The 21255-nt window shown below is 35.2% G+C and overlaps 1 protein-coding gene across 6 annotated transcripts in view; it reads right to left on the bottom strand.

The window, feature by feature from the left end:
* GIGYF2 (GRB10 interacting GYF protein 2) overlaps positions 1-21255 on the bottom strand; it is a 126908-nt gene that overhangs the window by 69843 nt on the left and 35810 nt on the right. For 4 of the 6 annotated variants that reach the window (XM_079134825.1, XM_079134828.1, XM_079134827.1 and 1 more), the window contains 5 exons: positions 18850-18979; positions 17672-17767; positions 10809-10920; positions 4560-4671; positions 3767-3807 (listed from right to left, as the gene is read on the bottom strand). In XM_079134825.1, the coding sequence (XP_078990951.1) occupies positions 3767-3807; positions 4560-4671; positions 10809-10920; positions 17672-17767; positions 18850-18979 (491 nt within the window). Of the gene's footprint in view, positions 1-3766; positions 3808-4559; positions 4672-9805; positions 9837-10808; positions 10921-17671; positions 17768-18849; positions 18980-21255 lie in introns of those variants that run through there. The other 2 variants (XM_079134829.1, XM_079134830.1) reach the window with 2 other exon arrangements.

Genomic DNA, 21255 nt, shown 5'->3' with positions numbered 1-21255 from the left:
CATGCATAACTTTACATAAACTTGACATCTGAAAAACTAAATGTGACTTCCCCTACATACTCCCCCCTCCAAAAACACTGCCAGTTAAAGTAATACTACTTTAAAAATATTTTACAACAACAAAAAAAAAGTGATCAAAAACTTCTGTGCAGGGGATAGAAAGCTTTTGGGAGTACTATTAATCATTTTTCAGATTCACAATCTCCAATTAAAAATTAAGTTTTCTGCAGAGACCATTAGCTTTCAGGAAAAATGGAAAGAAAGAGAAAATTACTTGGAAGTACAAATGGCAGCTCTGCCCTCTAGGGCTGTGCAGTTCACTAACTATGGAACTAAGTAAGTACTAAAGTAAGTCTTAAAAACTGACACAGATGGTCTGACAACCCTAACAAACTGAAGTCAAGTAGTTTCTAAAAATCTTAAGGTTCTAGATTCATGTATGTAAAACCCCATATTACCAACTACCATAAAGATTCTACAACCAAAAATTTCTATGTCTATTCCCAAGTATTTCACACCAAAATACACTAGTCAGCATAACACTTGGTAAACTTACTTAGTGGTATTGTGTGGATCATTTATTTTATATTTTTATCCCCACAGAATCATACTACAGGGTTATCACAAGAACTGATCTTCCCCTGTACAGCAATCAATTCCTACTGAAGGGAATTACAATCCCAACAACACAGGCCTTTTTCTACCTCCACATTGTCCAATGTTATTCACAAGGTGAATATGCGTGAATATGCGTGAATATGCGTGACTCCTACCCCAAATATTAGTAATTCCACCATTTCCCTTCTCAAATAAAGCAGATACAGAGGGTGGGGAAGCCCAGTTCAGTGGTAGTGTTTGCCCACATGAGTGAGACCCTGAGCAGGGGGGAGGGGGGGGGAAGCAGCAAGCACATGATATGACCATCTCTAATTTTATAAGGAACAAATCATTCTGGTGCTTGAATTATCTTAATTCAATGAACATCTCACAATTGATTCACATATCAAAGTGTTCCAACAAACTAGTTTAATACTGCTATTCTTGGAGAATATTAAAATATAATTATGAACAATCTTTTAATTCATATTATTTTCAACAAGATTAGGTAATGAAAAGAAAAAGATCAGAATCCTTAGCACAGTTAAACTGAAGGAGCATCTTATCAAAAAGCATTCAATAAAAGCCACTATGAAATAAAAAAACAAGGGCATATATGTTTGTGTGTTGGGGGGGGGGGGGGGGACGGGGGGACTGCCATACTTCCTTATAGTAGTAGCTAGCATATCAACCTCCTTAATGTTCTTAAACTTCATGTCAATTTGGTTTTGTGGAATTCACCTTTTCAAAGTTATTTCTATGGGGTACAAAAGAAAACAATCTTTATGTTTATTAATAGAGGGAGGCTAGGAAAATTCGTTGGATTAATATGAGAACTAAAAATAATGATGAAAAAGAACTTTCACTCATCTATTCCCATCACCAAAGTGTGAATCATTATCAACAAATTCAGAAATTCCCACCCAGCAAACTACTTTCCAAAGGCAAGTCATTCTCAGACAACTCTAATAATTAGAGAATGTAACAAATACCTTCCTCCTTGAACCTTCCATCTTTCAGTTCCTTTCTGTCCTTGAGACTCATGCAGATCAAGTCTAATTCCTCTTTAACATGATCATTAAGCATATATTTGCAGATATTGTCCTATCAACCCTGCTCCCCACTCTGCTCAGTCCCCAGCCTTGTCTCCTATATAAACAGCCCCATTTCCTTTATGCAGTCCTCATCACAAGGCTTCAAATGCCTGGGTCACCTATTTCAATATACGGACCCTTTCAAGGTGTGGCTCTGGAAATAAACAGAATGTTTAGGATGACCTGTGACAACATAAATGACAATGGGCCTCTCCACCCGAGGACACTTTAGGTCTAGCAAATACTGCCTCAGCTTTGAGGTCACCATCATGCTACTAACATGAAGCATACAGTCAGCTGAGAGAGCTGAGCCTTTCCCAAATAAGCTGCTACACACAGTTACTCCATAGCTTAAATTCATTAACTTACTTATATAAGACAGCTTTTTCTGCTGTTCAATTTTCATTGAAAATTTTCATTGAAAAATACCACTTAAGATGGTATTTTTGTTCCACCTTAAGTGTGATCCCAAGTCCAAACTGTACCACTCTACATCTAGCCCTCTTAACACTCAATGACTTGCAAACCTAATCATCACACCAATACCTTCCAAAGAAAAGGGATATTCATTTAGCACCTAGAACAAGGCCTGGCACACAATTAGGAACTCAATATTTATTGAATGAATTAATTTCACAGACTCATTTAATCCTAAAAATTCTTCAGTCATTATTTCCTTCTTTTATCATGAGATTAATGAACATCTCAAAGTTCAGAATACCCAATCTTTTGATTCCAAATCATGTGTTTTCTACACTAACCCTCACTACCTCTCCATACTAACTGGTAAAAGTATTAAATAAGACAGGTGGGAGCAGAGGTCCTGACGAGTCCCCCAAGACAACACTCAACTAATAGTCTACAATATGGGTAAAGCTGACAATAAGTTATCCACATAGTTTGATTCAAATTTCTTCATGCTACACTCATGTAATTTTTTTTTCATTAATATAAATAAAGCTAATATTCCCAATGCCATGTTAATGAATAACAAATAGAAATTACTGATACATTTAAATGAATTTTATATGGAAACAGTGAAGCAAAAGTCATTGTTAAATAACTACTTTGTTCTCAAAACAGTCTGCAAATCAGTCTATGAAAGGTATTTACGTATTTACACATTTTATGAGAAATGCTTGTCACTATCAGATACAATAACACTGAAGAATTTTTTTTGGCACCTGTAGGAATTCAGAAGCTGTATAGTAATTTTCATAACCACAGCAGTACTATGAATTGGCTTTTTCTCTCTCAGATCCTAATACCTGCAGACAGTTTATAAGGTAGTACCTTTAATCATTCAGAAAGCCCATCTTAACATTATAAATTCTTTTATATAAACCATTAATTTATATATAAACCATGAATTGATTAATTCATCAACACTGAAATCCTGTTCCCTTATTCTCTTTCTCTTCAGTGAGTTCCTTAACAATATAATTTAACTGATCTTTTTTCAAAACAAGAAAATAAAAAGTATATCAAAAAAAAAAAAAAAAAACCTGAAGATTAAGCCTTTACTCCCAAAGCAAAGATTCTAGCATTTTCCCTATTTCTTCTCACATATGAGGTGCTATCTATCCCCGAATTACTAGATTGATTCCTATCCTGAAATTTCAGTTCAAAAAAGGGTCCTAATGCCAGGAACAGTAGTATACACCTGTAATCCCATCTACTTGGGAAGCTGAGACAGAGGGTCACAAGTTCAAGGTCAGCCTTGGAAATTTAGCAAGTCCTGTCTTGAACTAAAAAGGTCTAGGAGTATAGCTCAGTGGTAGACTACCCCTGGGTTCAATTCCCAGTAGTACAGAAAAAAGGGGACTGAGGCTAAAGAACAACATAAGCCTTATAGAGAACACACGAACTTAACAAATTAAGTAAATCCTAAATGGATGCATTCATCATCCCTGGTTTCATGCAATGGAGACCTGAAATAACCATGAAATTCTAAGGGCAAGCAATGCTACAACCCCATCTACTGGAGAGGTATAGGTAATGAATCAATTTTTAATAAATTTTTCCTTTCCTGTGAGCCTTGTAGGCCCACAAAATATTTCAAGAACCTTACTTACCTACATCTTTTCGCCCTGGTTTTTCAAAACGTCTGTCACCCCTAGAAAAGACAAAATAAGTTTCAAACAAGGTTTGTCAATTATGTATAGACTTTCCATCCATAGCATCCATTTTCCTATATTTCTATTAATACCAGTTATTTTCTTTCTTCAAATTAGAAAACAAATGCAAGGTTACTGCCTAACTTTTAGAAAAATACAGGAAAGTAATACATCACAAACCAAAAGTTAGCTTCTATTAACCTAGAATATTATTTATTTTAATTAAATACATGGAACAAGAATGTGCTTCCCCATAGCATTGAATATGTTCAAAATCATCCAACTTTAATGGTTATATAGTATTTATTGTGTGCACATACCATTATATAAGGGCAATGACAATCTGTTTGACTTGCTTTCAATTATTTTATAGTATAAATGTCAACAGAGTGAACATCTTTGTGCACTACCTTTGTGCAACTGTCCTCACTCATCTGACAGACTTCATATAAAGTCACAAATAACAGAAGATGCTTTTATTATGCCAACAAACAAAATGGCAATACTTTCCACTGAACACTAATCAAAAAGCAAACTGAATTAACTGTCATCCACACTGGCATTAACTAGAATGCTTCTTCTTTTAAATAAGGATCATTTAAAAATTTCTCACAATTTGATATTTGATAATTAACAGCATTTAAAAAGAATGATACCTTATAACTATACAGAGGCTTCTCTGCAGAAAACAGAAATTAAGGAAGTTTTATATACCAAGGAATCCTTACACAAGATCTTAATCCTTCGTTACCTTTCCTCCCAGCTCTGTGATCTATGCATTTCCCTGCCACCTCCTCGACCGAACACACCCTCTACTTCATCAAAACTTCTTTGGTAGAAACCACATTCACCTCTACCTCTACCTGAAAATAAGAAAACAGAAAAAAATGGAAAGTGAGAAGTCAACGACTAGCACATTTGACATGTTAGATTAACCTCTGAAGTTCTGTCTCTGCAAATAAGAGGTCTACTTTTAAATATTTTACAAGGCCTGATGGATCTTCACCTGTGGGACCAATGACAACACCGAAGCAACTACCCACCAGAGGCTGAAAAAAACTAAAGGAAGAGTCCCACAGGCTGGGATTATAGTTCAGGGATAGAGCGCTTGCCTAGCACGTGTGAGGCACTGGTCGATCCTCAGCACCACATAAAAATAAATAAATAAATAAAATAAAGGTATTCTGTCCATCTACAACTTAAAAAAAAAAAACTTAAAAAGAGTCCCAGTTCTGAGCATTAATCAGTATTAACAAAAGCTCTTTAATAAAAACTTCAATAGTGAAATTCTAAGTGGATCCATAAACAATCACTGCAGATTAAGCCTTGTATTGGATTATTTTCAAACAAAATGAGAGAAATCTTAATCTGAAGAGTTTGTGAAAAGAGAAACCACAGTATGAAAGTCAAGCACAAATGTTAAAGTAATTTATCTCATCACAGAAAAAGGAAAATTTAATAGGGTCAATTCCAAAACTTACCAATTTCATGAAATAACTCCTTTGAGGTCAAAAAGCACCCTTTACCCTCTGCTCAGATCTTGAGATAAGGAAAAGTATCAGGACTCAATTCCAACCACAGAGCTGCTTAGTGTAAGGATATGGGGATTGAGATGATCTAATGGTCCAAATATAAACTGGCCTTTACTAAAGGTAATTTGGCTAAATCTACCAACATCTATCTAAACAGTTCTACTGAAAATGTACCCCAACAGAAATACTTGCACAAATTTGGTCAATCTTGGACTGCTTTTCCAACAGTAGTTAATCAGATAACAGTAGAGTTGAAAACTAACCATCTACCCCTAGAGACATCCTTACCAATATAATGCTGTCACAGAGCAATCCATTACATGTTTGGGGTGATGTTGGTATAAACAAACCTACTACACTGCCAGTCATATAAAAGTATGGCACATACTATAGTGTATAGTACTGGGTAACAGTAATAAATGACTATGTTAGTGGTGTATTTATTATATTACACTTTTATCACTATTATAAAGCATACTCCTTTCACTTTTGTTTTGAGTTAAAAAAAGTTTACTAGGCTGGGTGTGGTGGTACATGCCTGTAATCCCAGCAACTTGGGAGGCTGAGGCAGAAAGATCATGAATTCAAAGTCAGCCCCAGCAACTTAGGGAGGCCCTATGGGAATCAATGAAATCCTGTCTCAAATTAAAAAAAAAAAAAAGAAAAAGAAAAAAGGAAAAAAAAAAAAAAAAATGAATGCAGCTTAGTGGTTAAGCACCCTGGGTTCAATTTTTTAAAAAAGGGGCTGGAGTTGTGGCTCAGTGATAGAGCACTTGTCTGGCATGTGTGAGGCCCTGGGTTTGATCCTTGGCACCATATATAATAAATAAAATAAAAGATCCATTGACAACTAAAAAATATTAAAAAATATTTTAAAAGTATGCCATGTTACACTGGCGGCAGGCTCATATACCTCATGTTTATTATTTCTCTCACATGCAACAAGGGGTCAAATCAAGCAATTGATCTATACCATCTAGGTTTGCATAAGTATACTATAATGCACACACAAGAATAAAACCAAAATCATCTAATGCATTTCTCAGAATGTATCCCTTAAGTGGTACATAATTATACATGTATATGAAGGTATTTATTGCAATTCTTAAAAACTAGAAACAACCTGATTAATAAAGGACTGGCTATAAAAATTCTGATAAGTCAATATAGTAGAACATTATGAAGCTACAGAAGACAAAGCATTGACACTAACTCAAATCTCATTAGGCCAGTGAATGACAAAAGCAAACTATAGAGAAATGCATATATAAATTATCCCAATATTGCTATACTATAGTATAATTGCTATATTGATATTGTATACTAATATTGCTATACTAATATTGCTATATATAGTTAGGCTCAGGAAGAATAAATATCCAAATGCTGGATCTGGAGGCAGAAGGCAAAGTATGCACTTTCAGCTTTTATACTTTATGTACTATTTTCCTAACAAATGTACACATTTGTATCCAATACACTGGTGAGAAAAATAGGAGGAGGGGTTGGGGGGGTATACTTATAACAAGAGAAAATTTCAGCCATCATCCCTAACTCAATTTCTCTCACAGTATAAAATGACCCAATGGAAAATGATTGATCTTTTTAATTGTTTATTTTGTGGTGCTGGGGATGGAATCAAGGTCCTCACATGTTAGGTAAGCACTCTACCACTGGACTGTTATCTCCGAAATGATGAATCTTACTAAAAGCATGAATGTTTTCCAAAGTCAAATAAAAATGAGTTAAATAATTATTACAATTATTCAGGCAATACTTCTACTTCTTCCTTACACTCTATCAAGAACTAACAGATTCTTGAAGATGTTGCCAAATGTTTAAAAGGACATACTAGTTTATATTCAGCAGTGTTTATGTGTAACCATAAGATGTTTACATAGTATTTTAAACTATGTAATTTACTATGTGAAAATATTCTGAATTTTTTTATCATTAGTGAAGTTGAAATTTAAAGTTTTTCATTATTTGCATTTATTATTTTGCAACTTTATCAGTAATACCTTTGTTGAAAAGTCTGAACATACTGAAAACATTTTCGCACATAATTATGGAGTGGCTTGTGTGTCAGTCAGTTATTATATTGTGCAGCAGGGATGCAGCATCATCTTTTCCTCCAGAAAGTATGTTCTGTGGGGAAGTAATGATGCTACACAAAAAGAGAATGCATTTTAAGAAAAAGTCACCCATAATACTAATGCAGTGATAGAAAATAGCGAGGGTTTTGATTGTATCATTTAAATCTTTATTTTAATGTGTTCATGAAATTTAAAATAAAGCTTTCTTTTTTTTTAACTTAAAAAAAAAAAAAGAACTAACAGAGTACAGCTGTTCTTTTATATGACCATATTATGAAAATAATGCACAGAATTGTATGTGGGTAATCTTAGGAACTTTGTTGACTAGTCTAAGTATTCGCTTCTTCCTCTGTAAAACTGAAATGAGGACCATGGTTGAACTGTACAATATTAAAGTTACCTTTTGGTTCTATCTACTTCTTTAAGTCAACTCACAATTTAAGTACCTTTCTCCTTCATGAAATGTATACATTTTATTTACAATTCTAAAACAGTGCAATACAAACTATAATGTAAAAGTAGGGTATTCCACAATGATGATCTGGGGATGAGAAAAAGTTCCCTCTCCTTTTAGAGAACAATTTTCTCAGGAAAACCATTACACATGTATCATCTTAAAGAAAAGATTTTATTCTAGAAACTCATGAATATAAAAAATAGCTTTCAGGTAACCAGGAAAATATATATGAAATATTTTCTGCCAATACTAGCACTGGCCCTGATCGGGCTTATGAGATTGAAGCTTGATTAATGGGCATATAAAAATAATCAGATTCTATAGCTTTCCAGTTTGTCAAATTTAAATCATCTATATATATGGTTCCCATAAAGAATAAGAATGTATGATGTGATGAATCTTTCATAAAGCTAAACTTAGCCAGGCACAATGGTACACTCCTATAAGCACAGCTACTCGAGAGTCTGAAGTGGGAAGATCACAAGTTTGAGATCAAATAAACCAAATAAACAGGGCTGCAGATACAGCACAGTAGTGAAAAGCTTGACTGGAATGCATGAGGTCCTAGGTTCAATCCCCAGCACCACCACCCCCAAAAAAAGGACTGTCCTGTTGTCTGAAATTTCACATCATTCTTTTGGGAATTTAAATATGCTTCCTTTTGATAATGTTGAGGACAGTGGTTGATGGTTGTACAGATCTGTTTTATTTTTAAACATCCAGACCAGATAAAAAAACATTAACATAACATTATATTGTTTCCTCCAACCATTTGTTTAAATTTTACTACTTCATAATTACTTAGAAATCTGCAAGTCAATTTTCACATTGTTTCCTCAAGTTGGAGACAGGATAATCATCTAAGGTTAGCTCTGCCCATGCAGAGGAAAGTAGCAATAATCATTATTTAACCACAAGTTAAAACTAAATAATAAGTGAAAAATACAAAACCGCAGATTTATAATTACAATCTTCTTTTGTAAAATGAGCTACAAGATTATTATAAAGAACTACACGTGGGTGTTTCAATGGCGTTAAAAATATTTTTCACCAAGTCAAGTGCATTCATTTGACTAGTTTCATGGCTTTTCATGTTATACACTAATTTAGTCACTTAATTCCTCTGTGTCACAGCATGTCTTTTAAACATGCTCTATTTAACTTCTTAATAAAAGAGTTCTATTCTATGCGGTAATCCTCATTTCAATAAAATCAGAAAGCAGGAGAATTCACTCATCCACTTGTTTCTCAGTACTTGAGGCTTTTTAAAAGGCCTGGAGAGACTGGTTCATATTTGCAGCACACAAAGTGAGCGGGGTTCACACTTCTCCATTAAGGAGATCTCTCTCTCTGACAACCTGAAAAGCACTGGAGGCAGAGTAGCCTGGGTGAAACCTCTCCTGTCACATTACGGCAGGAAAACACAGGAAATGCACAACTAGATGCCAGAGTCATGAGGGTCAGTCTCATTTCCAGACACCATCACACTGGCAAGATACAGAGATCTCAGGGAAATTCTGAACCACAGGAACCTAGCCAGGCAAGCAAATCTGAGTTGCCTAAAGTGCTTCTGAAACACAGATATTCCTCGATCTCACTACCCAAAGTTCTGTGGCAGAGGTATTTCCTGCAAGTTCTATAGATGAGTATAACAGCTCCTCAGGTTAACAACCACTGTTCTAGACATGAACAAGTAAATTAAGAAGAAAAAACACAATCAGGTAATAGTATCTAGAAAAAAGAGTGAAGAGTTTTAGTCAGTCTCCGCACTATTCACAACACCTGCATTCCCACATTCTAAATGAACTACTAAAAGAAACTTAATTGGCCAAGTGCAATGGCGCACATCTGTAATCCCAGTGACTCAGGAGGCTGAAGGATCACAAATCTGAGGCCAGCCTGGGCAACTTACCAAGACCCTTGGCAATTTAGCAAGGCCCTATCTGAAAATAAAAAATAAAAAGGATTAGGGATGCAAATTAGTGGTAGAACGTCCCTGGATACAAAAAAAAAGAAACCTAATTGTGTATAAATTACCCTATTCATAAGGTAAAATCTTAAAGCTAAATTGAGAAAGGAACTCAGATACCCCATACTCATGACCATGCCAATCTGGAGGTGTAAGATGTGGGAGCAACCGTCTCTGTCAATGCAGACACCTCATTCTTCTACTTCTAAAGCTTTTCGTAGAGAATACTACAAGATACATTCGTACCATTGCTGTGATTTGATCAATGTAGGGTTAAATGCTCAAATAAATTTTTATATTATACTATCATGAATGTCCTTATTTAGCAGAAAATCAGTGGACCCAAAATAAGGAGCAGATATCAAAGAAGCAAGTAACAAAAAAAACACAAATTACATGTCTTAGACATAAATCTATAAAACTATGTTACATAAATAAATGCTGCCCAATTGGTTTTTGTTTTATTCCCTGAAAGGTACTAGCATTGATGAGATAATTTTTGCTGAAGACCCTTTATGGCTAAGGTCATTCTTGGCACATAGCTCTCATATAGAAAGTCTATGCATGGAGGCCACAGAGGCCTCAGTGCTGCTTTAGCAGCCAAGACCCTTTAGAAGAACACTCTGGCTCCCAAAGTATAGGGCCCTCTCAGGGACAAGGAACATGGATGACTAGAACTTTTTCACAAAAAAAGATTGAGATTTCATGCTCAAATCTCTACTGCAGGAATTATGCTCCTCTGCTCCAAACCAGGGACTACAGAGAAGATGCCTTGAAATATGGTTTAGGAATGACAGGTTCAGGGCATTTAGTATGCAGGTAATGTCAAAGAGGAATTGTTTTGTTTTGTTTTTTAAATCAGACCTTAAAATATTTAGTGATTTCCCTATCCTCCTCCTCCTCCTCCTCCTCCATCATTACTTTTTTCACATGAAAGCTCGCTCACCTCTCCCTCTTGAAGAACTTCGACCTCTAGGAGCCCCCACCACTGTTCCTCCTCCTCCTCGTCCTGTCAATCGCAGGACAGCAGCACTATTTACAGACATGGAAAAGTTTCTCTGCCAAAAAATAAAAAAAAGAAAGAAAAATGGATAAAACAGACAAAACTACATGATGCTTCTCCCCACCTCCCACTGCAACTATAAAATATCATCTAATTACTATTCGTGATGTGAAACCATAAATACACAAGATGCAGGAATAATCCAAAGCCTAGTTTTACCTGACAATTTCAAATTAACGTTTCAGATCAATAATAATGAGAACTAATGCTTTACACAATGCTAGGTACATTGAGGAAATACACAAGCAAACTAAAAGTTACATGTATCTAGAAGCAGACAAGATAAACAGGCAACAGAAAAACTTGGTAAGAGAGATTTGGTTTAAGCCCTTAACTAGTGAAAAAAGAGAAAATCAGGGACAGTCATAAGTCCAATACACCTGTAATCCCAGGAACATAGGAGGCTGAGGCAGGAGGATCACAAATTGAAGGCCAGCCTCGGCACTTTAATAAGACCCTCAGCAACTTAGTAATACTCTGTGTCAAAATAAAAAGAGAACTGGAGCTGTAGCTCAGTGGTAGTGCACCCCTGCGTTCAATTCTCAGTAGGGGGTGGAATCTGATGCAAGAGTAGAATGATAAAAAGGAAAATTGTCTTTTCTGCCTCATTCTGCAATTCAATTCATACTTTAGTCCTAAGTGGTTTTCACTGATTTTTTATTATGACTTCAAATCAATTGAAATGATATCCATACCTCTCTCTTTGGAGACTATAGATTGATTTAAAAAAAACACTTCCACTTTCATTATGAAACTTTCTTCTAATTCTAGGCCATTTTTTCACTGCTTGTCTTTTTCAAAATTTTATTCAGAAAATGTGTTCAAGTAAATTTTAGAAACTGTATCAATATAAAGTTGTTTTCTTTCAGTTTTATAGGTATATGATCATACAACCAAGTAATACCAAAAACCAGACTTGAGATGTAATTGATAACTGAGAGAAAATGAGAGAGAGCACCTCTCTAACCAAAAAAATCTATTTCAAATTATATTTTAATAAAACTAAACTGGCTGAAACAGACATAACTTACCTTTTGCCAGAGTACTGAATAATGCCTCTAGCTACTACATGACGTCCCCAAAGATGGGATTAATATATTATACTACTAAAAAAATAGGTCAGAGCTAACTGCATTTTGTATGCCGGTATCCCATGCAAATGATCACCTTATTATCAAACTATCACAAGCATAAAACCCAAATACACCATCTATGAGTCAGGGACAACTCATGTATTTTCATACACTCTTTAACATTACTATTAAAAGTGCAAACTGATAAAATCTTTTGGAAAGTAATTTCTCAAAGTATATTTAAATGCTCAAGCCTATGACACAAAAATTCCACTTGTTACATATGCAAAAAATAAGTAGAAAGATCTTTTAATTGCAGTTTATTTACCAAAGCAAAAAATAGAAACCACCTATATATTAACCAATAGGAGCTAAATGAAAAACCACAGGCTTGGAATTCCACACAATTGTTTACAAAAACAAGGAAACTCTACTTCTTAAGTTGAACCATATGAAACAATATTCAACAATTTCTCATCCATAAACACTACAATTTCCTATGGCCAGGCTAATGTTCAGGGATACAGGGTATATTTGTAGTTAGAAGCAGAAAAGTCAGACTTCCTGGGATTAAATTCTGGCTCCTTAACTTCACTTCTTTGTGCCTCATTTTCCTCATTGTTACAGTTTGGATTTGAGGTATTCCCTGAAAGTTCACATGAGACAATGCAAGAAAGTTCAGAGAAAAACTGGGTTGTGAGAACCGTAACCCAATGAGTGAATTAATCCCCTCATGGGATTAACCCAGTGGTAACTGGAGGAGGTGGGCACTGGGGTTTACATTTTTGTATCAGGCAAGTGGAGATTCTCTGCTTCCTGATCATGACATGAGCTGTTTCCCTCCAGTTTCCCTTCTGAGCCAAGCCTGCTGTCTGTGGATTGAAACCTCTGAAATGGTGAGCCCTCAAATAAACTTTTCTTCCTCTATAATTGTGCTGGTCAGATTCTTTTAGTCACTGCAGCAAAGAAGCTGACTAAAACACTCATCTATATAATGTGGATAGGAATATTTTTATATACCTTAGGGATTTGTTGCAAGTACTCTATACATTCAATGTCAAGTATTTAGAACACTGTCTGGCACATATTAAAAACTAAATAAGTATCTACATTTATCTTTTAGAGAGATTCTTAGGTTAAAACTTTAAAGTATAAAACTGCATGCACAGCATGCTGCCATTCATGATGTGGAGAGGTTTAAAGAAATATACAGATGGTTGTACATGTCTTAAACACCCCTGGAAGGGAACATAAGGAAAAAACAAAAAACAATGGTTACCTCTGAGGAAAGTAACAGTAAGCGAAGTTTAGTTCTCCATTATTTGTGCTTTTTCAATTTTTCATATACACATGTATTATCTATTTAAGGATACATAAATGAAGTAATTTTCTTTGATATCAAATAAATAAAATACACCAACCTCCTCTAAGGTTTCTTCCCCACTTTTATTGGCAGTATTAGGAATTGAACCCAGGATTGTCCACCCACTGAGCTACATCCCAGGCCTTTTATTTTGAGACAGTCTCACTAAGTTGCCGAGTCTGGCCTCAAACTTGCAATCCTCCTGCCACAGCCTCCCAAGTAGCTGGAATTAACAGACATGCACCACCATGCCTAGAGAATTTACCAATCTCGTATCAGATACTTACAAGTGTAGTAAAGAGAATCAAGCTTCTCAAATTGAGCTACATAGTCAAGAGACATGCTAAACCAAAAGAACTGGAATATCTTTGAACAATAATTTGGTTCTAAGAAACAACACACACACACATATACACAGAGAAGAGAGGAAGAGGGAGAGGGGGAGAAAGAGAGAAAAACCACTTTTTTATGGTACTGGAGATTGAACCTAGGGATGCCCTACCACTAAGCTACAATTCCCAGTTCTCTCTGTATTTTTTTCTTTTTCTTTTTTTTTTTTTTTTTGAGACAGAGTCCCACTAAGTTGCTTAAAGCCTTGCTAAGTTGCCAAGGAAGGTCTTGACTTAAGATCCTCCTGCACATGCCGCCACACCTGGGGAAAAATACTTTAAAGATAAAATATCTCTGTCAGGAAACACACAGCAAAAAGTTTGCTTTACATTACTGTAAATATTTACCTCCCTATAGGAGTACTGAAATAAAAGGTATATACAACTTTGGTCTATGAAAATCTACACAATCCCTGGAGGGGTAACTTGACCATCCAAAGGACAAACATCAGAATTTTAATAAATCTTTAGTCAGGCATAAGCATTTATCCCACATATTTTGTAAATAACATAAAGCTACCAAGTAAGTATCAGGAAATTCTAAATAATGCCATATAAATGCTTCTAAAGACAGGACCCTAATGATCTTCTGTGGTTGCAGTGAAAATCTCCCAATCCTTATATTAAGGCTGGATGAACATAAAATGCAGGTCTTAACGCAAACACTTCTATTATAAAACCAAAATTAAGACCTGTTCCTTAAGTTATTCTAGAACTGATTTTAGTGTGTAGGTGGAATGTATACCTAATTTTATTCTCTCTAAATCAGTAACCAACTGCTACTGGTTAACTCCTATTAATCAACGGTTCCCAAACCACATTTGTTGAATAATCTTTGATTTTCCACATGACTTATACTGACACTTACTACATTCTAATTTCTTAGAAATAGTAAGAGAGATTTCTGGATGATACAATTACTTACTCTGTTGATTAAAAGTTCACCACGTTTTGGTAACTAGTAACAAGTCATCCTCCCTATTCATTTACTCAGCTTTTCTAGCCCAGATAAGTCTCTAAGAAATCTAGGGAACTGTTTAAGAAAAAATTTGAAAAAAAAAAAAAAAAAAAAAAAATATATATACATATATTTTACATATATTTTTATATATATGTGTGTGTGTACACACACACACACACACACACACACACACATATACACAAAAACAACTAAAAACAGAACCAAACTAGTATACTGAACTACACAAAAATTAGCTTCTGGGGCTAGGGATATAGTTTAGTGAGAGAGCACTTGCCTAGACCAAACCCTGGGTTTGGTCCCCAGCAGTACAGAAAAAAAAAACAAAAAAACAAAAAAACCTTAGCTTCTGTCTTTAAACAATAAATGTAATTTAAAAATTCAAAAAACCTATAGGGCACAGCTATGCCAATAGAAACATAAGGAGCTCACATACATACTATAAAGCAACAAGAAAAAGACCCAAAAAGAAAAATTGGCAGATAAGAAGAAAAAGATTAACAGAAATACAATCAATGAACAAATATGTGAAAAGCTTTTCACTGCTATGGGCAAAAGAAATGAAAACTACAGAAATTTTTTCCAAATCTGAAGGGAAGACTTTCAATAAACATATTTAATCTTAGAACAACAGAATAATGTTTAGTCTATACCATCACTTGAATTAAAAGGAGGAAAATACATATATATGTTTGCTTGCAACAGTATAGAAGAGCTGGGTACAAAGACCATAACCCAGTGATTCTACTACTACAACACGTAAGAATGATCACTGCAGAGGTTCAGGCTGTATTTCACGATACAGCACTTCCTTAGCAAGCACAAGGCCCTGGGTTTGATTTCCAGAACCAGATAGGAAGGTGAGGGAAGCACCAGGTATGGCAGCACACATCTGTATTTCTAGCAAACCAGGAGGCTGAAACAGGAGAATCCCACATTCAAGGCTGGCCTCGGCAACTTAGCAAGACCCTGTTTCAAAATAAAAAACAAAAAGGGCTAGAAATGTAGTTCAGTGTACCACTGGGTTCAAGCCTCAGTACAACAACAACAACAACAACAAGAAAAAAAAAAAAAAAAAGGAAGAGAAGGAAGAATGTTCACTGTAGCCTAAGCTACAGTAGCAATAGCAACTAAAAAAAACCTAAATATCCAAAAAGCATGGATGGAAAAAAATTGTTAACATTTCTCACAGCAAATGTACTATAAAGCAGAGATGAACAATCTAGACCTACATGTATCAACACTGATAAATCTAAAAATCAATGTTGAGAAAGAAAAGCTACACAATAAACGTGTGCTACCATCAATGTATAATGTGTAACCCTATAAAATGAAAATGTTTTTATGGCATATGGATAAATATGTAATTAAAATATAAAAACATGAATAAGAAAAACCAATTCATGGTAACCTCTGGGAAGGAAGGGAGGGTACACTCTAGGAGGTTTCAACTATATGAGAAATCTTATTTCTTAAAACCAACAAAAAGGACAAAGTTGGATGAGGCGGCTCACTCCAGCAACTTGAGTGGTTAAGGCAAGAGGATGATGAGTTCAAGGCCAGACTCAGCAAATTAGCAAAACCTATCTCAAAATAAAAAATAAAAAGAGGTTGGGTGCAGTGGCAAGAAATTTCAGCAATCACTGGAGACCTTCTTTCCAGTGTATAGCATAAAAACTGTTTTGTCAATGAAAACATCTGTTATGATCCTAGAACATAATGGGTTTTATGAATAAAGATGGACTAGCCTGACTTAGAAGAAGCTATAAATAGCACAAAATGTGTTTATGAACTTTGGTGCTAAAAAAAAAAAAAAAAAAAATCACTAAAGATGACTATCACATCTTTCTCAGATCTTAACACAATTCTAGTAGAGATCTGTTTTAATAAGCTGCTCCTTCCTGATAGAACTTCATCCATGCAAAACATGGCATGAGTTAGAGAATAAAATACCCAGGATTATCAAAAAACATGATGAGAATGTTCTGCAAGTAAGATAGCAGTGACAGTTGTATAACTCAGTGATATACCAAAAGTCACTGATTCGTAAACTTCTAAAAGCATAAATGCTATGGCATGTGAATTAACTCATTAAAATTATTTTTTTAAAGTCATAAAGACTTTCATTTAAACTGGCACTCCAGCATTCCCACAAAACTCATTTCTCCATTGCAGTAAAATCATAAGCTTCTTGAAATCACATATTTATCTTTGCACAGGACATAATGCACCACGAATAGGGACAACACAAAATTTGTTACTTTCCAGCCCCTGAAGTTTTTCTTTCTCACAGTACCATGAAAAAAGGTGACAGAAGAGTTTTAGCTGCACTTTGAAATGAAGAGCATTTTTCTCTAATGGGCCAGGCAAGGTGGCACATGCCTGTAATCCCAGGGGCTTAGGAGGCTGAGGCAGGAGGACCATGAATTCAAAGCCAGCCTCAGCAACAGCAAGGCACTACGCAACTCAGTACACCCTCTCTCTAAATAAAATACAAAACAGGGTGGGGATGTCGCTCAGTGGTCCAGTGCCCCAGAGTTCCATCCTTGGTGCCAAAAAAAAAAAAAAAAAAAGAATGCAATGGTTGAGAATTCAGGTTGGCAATGACTTATGAAAAACTATGCTATTTTGCAAGTATGAACTTCTTCTCCTTACCCCTCTAAAAATAATACTCTTCTCTACTTGAATAAGTTATAAGGGATAGTTCTCATTGTCTTTAAGGATCAAGAAGCAATTCTCATCTCTACATAATACTCCACAGCTTCAGATGCTAAAGCAAAACGTAGGCAATTCAAAAGCATCCACATACCAAGAAACAATAAGAAGGAAACAGACCCAAGAAGACTCGAGATAATCCTTGGGACCAAAGTAGTATCTTCCTAGTTTCACAACTTAACAGGAAGGAACAAGGGTCTGACCGAGACTCAGAGCTAGGCACAAACCTGTTCTTCTTCTGTAAAGGGTACCAGAGCCAATGGTGGCAGGGGCTCCTCCTGTAGGATAGGCAGAAATTCTTTATCCAGAAGGTCTGAAGGTATCTGTACAACAAACACATGATCATGAGATTAATGCTATTTCTCCAACTGAAAGAAGATAAAACAACAAAAAAAAAAACACTGCAACTATTATTATTATAAACTTAAAATTTATTCAGTCACAATAAACTTCTGTTAATTATGCGGTACTTCAAAGAGTCAAATATTGACAAATAGGGCTAAGGGTTTAGCTCAAGAGTAAAGTGCTCACCTAGAACACACAAGACTCTGGCATTCAATCCCCAACCCATATCTATACAAATTAAAAATCCCAGTCACACTCCCTCTCCTCCCATGAGACAACCACTTTTGGATTTGGCATTAACTCTCGTATTCCAGAGTACACAGTGGAGGAGTAAAAATCTCCACTTTTAACTCAAAGCAGATGGTAAGGAGAGTTTCATAAGCAACTCTGTCCTTAGCAACATTAAAATTTAAGAATCTCCATCCATTAATAAAAGAAAAATAAAGTATACTGAAAAAAACAGATAACAGTATTTCTTTGTGTTAAGTCTACTTTACACTATTTCAGCTTAATCATCTGTAAGTGACAAAAATACAGTTTTAAATTTCAAGATTCTCTCCACTAAAAAATATATTTAACTCAGAAAGGGAAAGGATAAGAATGCTGCTCCTCCTCTTGCTCCTTGCTTCTAACTGTAAAGGAAAAGAGGTGTAATATAGAAAAGGGACAAATTCTTCATTTCTCAGCCATCAAACTAGGACAAAAATAGAGAAGAAGGGGAAAATAAAAAGTAATTAGCTAGAAAAGGCATGGAAACTGCCCAGCATGTGCACGGACCCGGGTTCGAGTCCCCAGCGCCCGCGAGATGAACCGATAAGACGAAAAGGCATGGAGCTTCTGCTGTCTTCTGCTGTGTGCTTCTGTAAGGACACTGAAACATCATCTTCTCTAAAAAGAAGAGAGTCGCCACTACTAATACTATCGGTTTTCAATGCAGGAAAAAGGTAAGATGGAGGAAAAAAGTATAGATCAATGCACGAACAGAATATATATTTTTCATATATCAATACATCACTGTACAAGTCTCATTCACAATTTTATACTCTTCCTACTTTCTTACCTTGTTGTCTTTAAGAAAAAGTGCTAACATTTCTTCTCTGCCATAGCGATAATCTGCTAATTTATACTTCGGCAATGCTGGAGAAAGAGGAGGGGATGTAATACTCCCACCACTGGATAGAGCTCGGAGCCTAGAATAGGAAAAACAGAATACAAAATGAAATGGCAAATATTTTGGCACTGCGGAGTTTGTACATTATATAATACACTGTAAAAAAAATTCATTTTAGTTCCTGAGAACAGAAAGAAACCTCGTTATCTTAAGGTACCAAAGATTTGACCTTGACTACAACCTGCTGTCACAGCAGAGAGAGAGCAGTTCAGTAAATGGTAACTCAATAGGCACTCCCTATGGAAATTCCCTAACTTAAAAGGTGTCATGGTATGTTCCTTAGAAGCTTGGGAGTTAGGAAAGGGGACATTTTACCAAATTCTAAAAAAATGAAGTACCACTTTTTATCCACTAGATTCATAAAAATTACTAAGTCTAGCAATACCAGTTGTTGGTAAGGATGTAAAACAAAGAAAACTCTCAAGCAGTGCTGAAGATCATTGAAACAAGGAATCACTAATAATTACTAATTATTTAACACCTATTAAAAACAGCTAATCATTAATAGTTAAAATATTTAATAAAGCATGTGACATAACAGCAAAATACAAAGGCTTACAATAAAGATAACTTTTGTATAAAATGTATATACCCAATATAGGTTTACACTGTTTACAGACATACATAATACGGTAAAAGCACAGAAACATGGTATTGTCAAAAACAGGAAAAGTTTATATCTGCAAAGGGAAGGAGCATATAAAGGGAGCCCTAGTTGTACCTGTAATAGCCTATTTTCTCAACTTGGTGACAAGTACATGGAAGTTTATAATTGTATATACCTGTGATATTTCATAGTATACTTTAATAAAGGCAATTACTACATTAACTGCTAAGAACAAAAATTAAAAATACACTCCAAGCTGACACTGCCTCTAAGGAACAGAAATGGGGAAGAAGGAACTGTTTTGATTTTTAATAATGCTTTTATGAAAAAAAAAAAAAAAAAAAAACTCAGCAAAAAAATGGCAAAAGCCAGATCCTACTGCAGCACTGTGTCAAAGAGCATGTGGGAAAACTAATATTAGAAGCAGCTAACAATCTTGGGACTACCCAAAATTCTATAAAGGTGATAGATGTATGTGGCGGGGGGCGGGGACGGACAAAGTACCTTAAGTGGGTTAGCCAAAGGGGAAACTCAACAAAAGCAATATAACTTATACCCCAAATTGTTAAGCTTTATTCACGAAAGCAAAAGAAGGGAGTGATCTACTAAATTATTACACTTTAGAAGCCAGTATGAAGGCCAGGTAAAGCACAGTAAATATTTGCATATTATTCAAAAGTGGCAAGAAAAAATATATGACTACTAATATAAAAATATATTTCCACATAGAAAATCCTTAAAAAAAAAAAAAGGTGAGACTAAAGGGGTTTTTTCCAATGTTTCTATTTTCTTGTTCTACTTTAAAAAAAAAAAAATCTTGATACCACCTTCCGTTAATATTTTAGTTCTTTTAAAGATAGGGACTTTTTTAGAAGTCTGGTTTTGCTGATTTCACCCATGATGTAGTTTTAAATGTTTCTCTATCCTCTGCATCTCATGTAAATTGGCAGCTGGATATAGAGACCTGACAAATGTGGTTTCTACTTTTTTGGTGATACTTCCTATGTGGTGGTGTATTATTCCATCAGGAGACATGCAGTGCCTGGTTGTGTGATGCTAGCAGTCACTGAGGGTTGATGCATAGATCCCTAACTTTATCAAGGTTGTTGCAAAGTGATTCTATTCTATACTTCCTCCTTTATTTGCTGGAGTATTTCTGCAAAGAGCAAGTTCCCTCTTATACTATTTGGTCTAGTTATCCAATGGTATAGTTTATATAAGAAAGGAAGGAAAACAAACCTTTATTAATTCATTTTTAGTTTTCAAAATAATGGCTTGGTTTACTAGCATTCTCCAACAATAACAAAATACTTTTTACTAATATATTTCATTTGCTGCCATTACTCTTAACAATGTTCAAATTGCCTCATCTTTGACCAGTGGCAACTCTAAATTTATTCCTGGGTCCTTCTAACTTGACTCCAGTAGCCTGTAACAGTGTCTGCTCTATCTGGTAGGTCAAAATATTCTGGCTTATCTTGTGTTATTTCTTGCCTCAGAACTGGGATCAACCATTTCTTCAAGGATTTTTGTCTCTACTTAATAGAAAGGCTACAATCTGGGTGCTAAGGATGCTCATTATTACTGGATTGGTCTTTTTTTTTTTTCCTTTGAAATTATTTTTGGGCTTAGAGATCATTTAGCCCAATCCCTATAAGACAGGTCAAACCACCAGGTAAGAAAACAAT

Source organism: Sciurus vulgaris, assembly GCF_902686455.1.
Source record: "Sciurus vulgaris genome assembly, chromosome: 3".
NCBI lineage: Eukaryota > Metazoa > Chordata > Mammalia > Rodentia > Sciuridae > Sciurus > Sciurus vulgaris.
This window is presented reverse-complemented; position numbering and strand designations above follow the sequence as displayed.